Source organism: Anguilla anguilla, chromosome 5 (assembly GCF_013347855.1).
Source record: "Anguilla anguilla isolate fAngAng1 chromosome 5, fAngAng1.pri, whole genome shotgun sequence".
Classification (NCBI taxonomy): domain Eukaryota; kingdom Metazoa; phylum Chordata; class Actinopteri; order Anguilliformes; family Anguillidae; genus Anguilla; species Anguilla anguilla.
The window spans coordinates 54,326,060-54,333,351 of NC_049205.1; the positions used below are offsets into that span (position 1 = coordinate 54,326,060).

At 40.6% G+C, this 7,292-nt stretch overlaps 1 protein-coding gene across 1 annotated transcript; it reads left to right on the plus strand.

Moving 5' to 3' along the window:
* Nucleotides 1–43: 43 nt before the first annotated feature.
* LOC118227706 (malignant fibrous histiocytoma-amplified sequence 1-like) lies at nucleotides 44–6,764 on the plus strand. The gene is made up of 10 exons (XM_035418499.1): nucleotides 44–778; nucleotides 1,339–2,203; nucleotides 2,331–2,631; nucleotides 3,078–3,264; nucleotides 3,379–3,563; nucleotides 3,943–4,442; nucleotides 4,895–5,049; nucleotides 5,267–5,465; nucleotides 5,859–5,926; nucleotides 6,010–6,764. Exons 1-10 carry the CDS (start codon nucleotides 763–765, stop codon nucleotides 6,042–6,044), a joined length of 2,511 nt encoding a protein of 836 aa, XP_035274390.1. The 5' UTR covers nucleotides 44–762; the 3' UTR covers nucleotides 6,045–6,764.
* The last annotated feature ends 528 nt before the right edge of the window (nucleotides 6,765–7,292 follow it).

The window sequence follows — 7,292 nt, forward strand, 5'->3', positions numbered from 1 at the left end:
CTAAATCCAGGGTGACATTATGCAAATGCAAGTGTAAAAATCAGTGATGGAAATGCAGTAATTGTCTAGAGGAGGACAGCATGCTAGAAGTGTACACTTGATTGACAACTTCTGATCTACCCTTTAGAACATAAAACGAAGCTATACAACTTCTGCAAGAAAGCTGTAATATGTAATACATTTGAGTTTAATTAAAATACTAGGCCCTTGTTGTTCCAGATGAGGTTGTTATATCTTTGGGTGTGGAAAATTTTACCTTAGCAACTAAACTGATTAAAACATGTTTCAACCATTCTGTTATGATCAGATCTTTGTTAAAATGTCAGGAGGTATTCCTTGATAAATACTGTATAAATAGTGGTGTAAATAATGTAGGCTGCAAACAAAGAGACATATAAAGTGTCCAGGTTTTTACTTTTCAAAAGAAAAGTAACCTTTTTTAATCACTGCCTTCTAGCTGAAAACAAATTGTGAGGTAAAAGCTCCCCACAGGTCAGTGCCAATGCTCACCTAGTACAGGAAGTAGCTGTAACTGATCCGGGCTTACTGATGCAGGAAGTGCTGCCAATAACCAATCACAGGGTTCCTTGCTCATATGGGGGTGTGGACATAGTGATATATCCAGCAACGGTGTCAAAGTGAAACTGGTGTTCTTCAAACATTAGCTTCCAGTTTAGCACCAATTTATGGATATGCCTCTAGGTCTGTCCTAACTCTTTTAACAATGCTGCTCTGATACAGGAACTACATATCACAAGAAAGATGGCACAGTCAAATGGCAAGTATAATTTTCTTAGTTTTAATTCACAGAAACACAACAAGGTAGCTGCTCTTTTTTACTAATCGAGAACAGAAAATCTATGTCAGCTTTTTGGTAATTGTGTAAAATATATATCTTCTTATGATCCAGTAAAGTCAAAGCTTTCTCTACTGAAGACACTACGTTGAATTATGATGTATTGAACTTAGCTCAGGAGTTAAGAGTTTAACACATGGATTTGTATTTCAAGGGACCCAAGAACGATTTCAAACAAATTATGAACAGCTGCATGCAAATGAATGATACTATTGTATTTGATCCTAGTTTCATATTACAATGAAAACTTATTTTGAAGTGATTCTAGTTCTCAGAAATGTATCAGGAAATACCGTCATGATCAGTGAAATGAGTCATCTGTGTTGTAATCAACTCGTTTATCAGGTTTGTCAGATTTCTGAAACAGGACTGGAAGGGTGTCTCAGGCTTTATGATTTAATTGTATTTATGCCGATATATGCCAGGACCGATAGATCTGTTTCTTTAAGTTTTCTGAGCACTGTTTGCAATTTTCCTCCTAGACTTTAAACCAAGGGAAAAGAGTGATTTTTCCAGACAGAAACTCAAAAAGCTACCCAAAGAGGTTTTGTGTCTCAGTACTGATGTGCTGTCCCTGAACCTAAAGAATAACAGACTGAAAAGTGTGAGTGGGATCTCAGCACTGTGTTACCTGAAAGAGCTCAACCTGTCTGCCAATGACCTCTCAGAGTTTCCTCAGGAGATTGAGGAGCTCAGTAATTTGGAGATACTATACTTGAGCCAAAATAACATCACAAAAATCCCAGAGGGTGTGTTTTCCCAGCTGGAGAAGCTGCAGTTCCTCAAACTGAGTACCAATTGCTTGAAAGAGCTCCCCTTAGACCTAGGACAGTGTAAAAGCCTTCGGTATCTCAACCTCTCCAACAACCACCTGGAGGATGTGAAGGTACTGGAGGCCCTGTGTGGCCTGAAGGAGCTCTATGTGAAAAACAACAAGCTGACAGAGCTGCCCGCCCGTCTGTTTTTGAACACGGACCTGACGAAGTTTAAGGCCGATGGTAACCCGCTCCGGAAGCCGCCGGAAGAGGTGTGCGCTGGTGGGGTGAAGAGCATAAAGCATTACTTCAGTAGCTTGGGGATCAGCGAGCAGCGTGTGCGCAGGGTCAAGACCATGTTCCTAGGCTCCTCCATGGCTGGCAAGTCCACAATATGCTACAGCCTGAGGAAGGGTTTGCCTGTGGAGGTGGATGTCGCCGACCGCACTGTGGGCATTGAAATCAGCGAGGTGCAGTTGGGTGGTGTCCATTTTCTCTTCTGGGACTTTGCTGGACACGAGGAGTACTACTTCACTCACCATGTCTTCATCACACCTCAGGCATTTGTCATCCTCACCGTCAATCTGGCCAGGTACGAAAGCTGACTGCTTGATTCTATTCTAGTAGCCAGTTGACAATATATACTCGGATCTAATGATTAACAGTGATACCAAAAACATTCAGTGTCCAAAAACTCTTTCTGTCTTTATACGTTTCAGCTATGATATTAAAAATCCTCAGTCTTTCAAAGACTGTGTCAGCTTCTGGATCAAAAATGTGCAGCTGAGGGTTCCTAACGCTGTGGTGCTGGTTGTGGGGACCCACTCCGATGAGTGCAGGGGTGTGGAAGACGTGCAGGAGAAGAAGGAGGACATTGACAAGAAGATAAGAGACATGCTCCAAGAACGAAAGGCAAACCTAGAGAGGTCGAAGAGTAACTTTGAGGAGGACCAGAACAAGACTGCACAGTCCTCTGATCAACTGAGAAAGTTTCAGCACTGTGCTGAACACAACATAAAGGTAGAAGCCCCGACAGCATGAAATGTTTCAGCAAACATTATACAACATTGTAGTACAGTTTTATAATGTTGTTGTGAATAACGTTAACAAGCCTTTCCAGCTATGTTTTGAATACATGCGGATCACACATTGTTTTTTCTGCAGGAAAATGTATTGAACACAATTCTGAGACCTGACAAAACACAACAATATGTTTACACAACTTTCCACTACTGTTTTTGATATTATACTGCTAGATTTTAATGGTATGATTTTAGTGCATTTAGTAGGCACAGATTATGTGAATGATGATATCTACTGGAGTTCCTGGAATACCCCTTTGGGCCTGTATTAAGACATAGATTTTGAGAACCTTAAAGGAATTTTTCTTGCAGTAGTTTTTAAAAGGTTTCCACAAATTCTTACTCATTCAAATCTTAACAGGGAACTTTGATGCTTACTTGCAGGTCCTTGACCTTGTAGCCATGGACTGCACTAAACCTGAGGAAATTGAAAAGATTCAAAACTGCATTCTGTGCCAGGTGAAGGATAAGACTCTGTTTCCCAATATAGAGAAGATATTGCCACAATTATATCAAGAAGTAGAATCATCAATCAAAGAGCTAAAAGAAGACACAGACTTTTCTGGACATGGTTAGTCAGTTCTTCTTTTTGATAAACCCTGTATGGAGCTAATTCAGTGATTTCCATGAGTGTAAAAAGTATTGCTGAAGCAATTAACAATACTTGATTTTGTTAATTGCACAGGAGTAATGTCTTTTGAGGAAATTCTGAACGAGCTGAAGGGGAAGCTTGAGAAATTAGACCAGGAAGACCTGCAGCCCATTTTACGATACCTCCACCAGATTGGGATAATAGTGTGGTATGAGGAGATTGCTGACTTGAAGGAGACTGTGTTTGTAGAGCCATCTTTCCTCATAAAGCTATTCAAGGTCTGTATCTCCCCCTTGATTTTTACTGTACAAACCTGCACTTTTCCTGCTCCAGCATCCTTAGTATATTTTGAACCTCAGCCACATAATGAGTCTAGGGGATGAGGTGGCTTATAGTGGCAAAAACTTGTCAATTATTTGATCTCAACATTACACTGTTTATTTAGCAGTAGCTGTTTGCAGAGTGACTTATATGTTTTCTGCTTTTAAAACTGGATATTTTACTGTAGAAATTCAGGTACCTTGCTCTAGGGTACAAAGGCAGTGCCCCACCTGCGATTTGAACCTGCAACTTCTAACTTGTATGGGCTGTTCCATAAAGCCTGCATTGCATTACCACCCATTGATAACTTTTTTTATTGATTCTGCTTTGGCACAGACAGTCGTGAGACATGACCTGGTGGATCAGCTGCAGGGCATCTCCAGGGACGAGCTTATGGAAGAGGGATCTCTTTCGGTACAGAGGGACAAATGGATCAATGACTTGAAGGGGAAAGCCACCCTACACAGCGCAGCCATACGGGTTCTCTTGCGGAAGTCCTTGCGGAAGGAGTTGGAGATTGACGATAAGGATTTTTTCGATGTGGTTGTTGGGACCAGGAGCAGTGATGGAATGGTCCTTGGCCTTTTGCAACAGTTTGAAATTTGTCTGCCTGCCCAGCTGACCAGTCCCCTGAACCCCAAAGCTCGTGACTTTGTGCCAAACGAGAGGTGGGAGCCCTTAGACACCTCTGTGTACAATCGGGATGGTGCCTGCTTGTTCCCAAGCCACCTGAAGGACAATAGCGTTGTGCTGAAGATGTGGGGAGAAGACAGGAACGACGACATTCAGGTTCAGGTCTATTTCCTACCTGAGATGCCACACGGCTTCTTCCAAAGGTGATTTGTATTCATGACCCGGCAACATCCTTCAGCATGCTCACCAAGACACATGCCGGTGTCTTTCAGTTGCATTCACATATGCTGCTGGGGTTCTTGTTAAACCAGTACAGTAACCTGTGCCTTTTTGGGTGCCTCTAATTATCTGAGTGAGCTCTTACAAATTAATTATTACATTACATTTATTTGGCAGACGCTTTTATCCAAAGCGACTTACAAAAAGTGCATTTCATGGTCATAGACAACTGCTAAACACAGGTTCAGTAAGGTACAATACTTATTTTGTACAGCTATTTCTAGCCAAGAACACAGTTTAGTTCACACAGATTATCTCTGTTGCAATGTTGAGTTGAGAATTAAGCTTTAGAGCTCTCTTTGACATTACAGGCTTTTTTTTTTTAAAGGAATGTAGGAACAGTATGGTATAAAATCTACTCCCTTTCCCCCTCTAGACTTATCATCAAGATCTGTTCCTTTTACCCTGTTCACTGGGTGGGTAAAGACCACTGCCTAGTTTGTGCCGGTAACAGACTGGTACTGTTCAAAGAAAAGTGCCTAAGGGGTGATCAGCTGATTGAGATTCGCTGCAAAAGACAACATCATTCTGGTAAAAAAAAATTTTTTAAGTGTATCATATGAAAGTTTGTGTCTTAAGTGTGCAAGAGCCTCTGCATTTTGTGTGTATTTGAGCCTATGTTTGTTTTATGTTTTATGCCAGTTAGCATGCTTCATGCGTGTGTGAGCATGCATGCATTTCATGTGTGTGTCAGTGCAAGGGTGTTTCATGCGTATGTTAGTGTTTGTGTGTTTCATGCGCATTTCAGCACACGTGAACACGGCTGTGGATATGCGGTGCCCGTCCTGGGACATGATCCTGGTAGTCCTGCGAAGGCTGATCGAGCTCGCACAACAGTGGCCTGGTTTGTGCCTGTATGTGTGCAGCCCCTGTACAGAGGATGGATGCTCTGATCACTTCGCCTGGCCAGACTGGAAGGAGCTTAACGGCCATAACCTTTATAACATGTACGTTTAGGATTGATTTCCTATGGGAGCATTTCGGGTGTTGGGGCAGCATGAACATTAATTTCATCTTGACCTATTGTATCAGTTTACACGAGAAATGTTGTGCCCAACATCTAAACATCGTGGATTTGAGGCATTCTTCAGTGTATATGACAGTACTATAATATTCTGAGTATACTATATTATTCTTGTTTAAATAATTGAATGTTACAACTGCCATTTTACGTTGCAAATGCTTTCCTAAGACAATATTTTTAGTACAAAAGGTAATGTACAATGATGAAGGGTGCAAAGTAGTATTAATTAATATAATATGATACGTATTGAATGTGTTATGCTTTTAAGTAGTATGGGTTTTTTCCATTTATTTATTTATTTACTTATTTTACACAGCCAGAAAGATGATAAGATGGTTTGCTGCCATGGGCATACACACCGGACAGAACTACTATTCCCAAAAGGTAGTGTTATTTATTATACTAACATTTAGCAAACAAAAATATCTACCTGTGTGAACATTCAGTATGTCTTTATGCTTTTACAGTACCCAAGGCACGTTCAAAGTCTGATAATGACTGAAAAGGTGATGAATGCCACCTTGGAGGAAGCTGTTGCCCCTCGTTCCGCTCTCTAAATGCCCTCCCAAGCAGGCACAAACCTTCAAACAAAGAAGGAAATGTAGGACATGACTTTCAAATGATAACCGATTGTGATCTTTAATGAATGTTGAGTTATAATATATAATATATAATCACAAACACTACTTTTGAGCACAAACATGCTCATTATTTTATTGAATTTTTGTAGAGGCTAATCAATTATGACAGTTGATGTTAAATTTCATTGAACTTTAGTTCTGTGTATGTAGCATTTGTGTGATTTGTACAGTATTGAGGAAGAGATGCTGTAGTTTGGAGAGGAAACTATTTATTCATTGGTTATATGCTGTATATAGCCAGGGACATTAATGTGTTCACAGTTGGCAGGTGCATTGGTAACTGCATCTGCTTAGATTAATTTAACTACAAAGGTATTTTGTTGTCTGTAATATTTGAATTCCTAAGCATTATGTAATGTTTTCATAATGCTACACATTATCTTAACATAGTGTATGAAAGCAATGCAATTTGCCTAGCGAACTAAGAAAAGGTTTGCAATGTGAAGGGCCTACAGGCTATTACAACATCTAGCTAACATGTTCACCACTACAGAGGTGATTATTAGGGGGCCAAGCACCAAGTGTATGCAGGACTACTGTTGATTTTGCTAGGATTCTTCTTCTTCTTCTCACAAAATTGTCACCCTTGCTACTTGGCCCCTGCCATTGTTACTTGCAGCTATATTTGATCATTATATTTCCAGTCATTTTATGCAATGCTCATGTGCATCTTCTTGCATCTCGGGGGGGGGGGGGGGTTATAACTGCCCAAAGGTATATGGCTCTAAGTGAGTTTGTAGTGAGATTCTTTACCAACAAAGCCGCCATTGAATTGTTGCATCAACCCCTTCTTCTCAAGAATGAGAATTTAAAATGTACGTCAGTCGTCAGTGTTAGTACGAAACTGACTTTTGCCTCTGCCAAAAAAAAAAAGAAAGAAACAGATGGAGACCAAGGTTCTAAGCGCATGTATGCTCGGGTAACACACAGTTCACACACCAGCAATAAATCTACTTCGTCGGTTTTCAGAAGTCTCTCGCGTGTTACTTTTCTGAATCACTGCTAGATGGCGCTATATGTCCACATGGCTTTGGCTTTTCTGATAGGAAAATATCGGGTGAGTGGCCACTTCTCCCTTAATTTCAGTTTAATTTCAGTTTATTCCGATT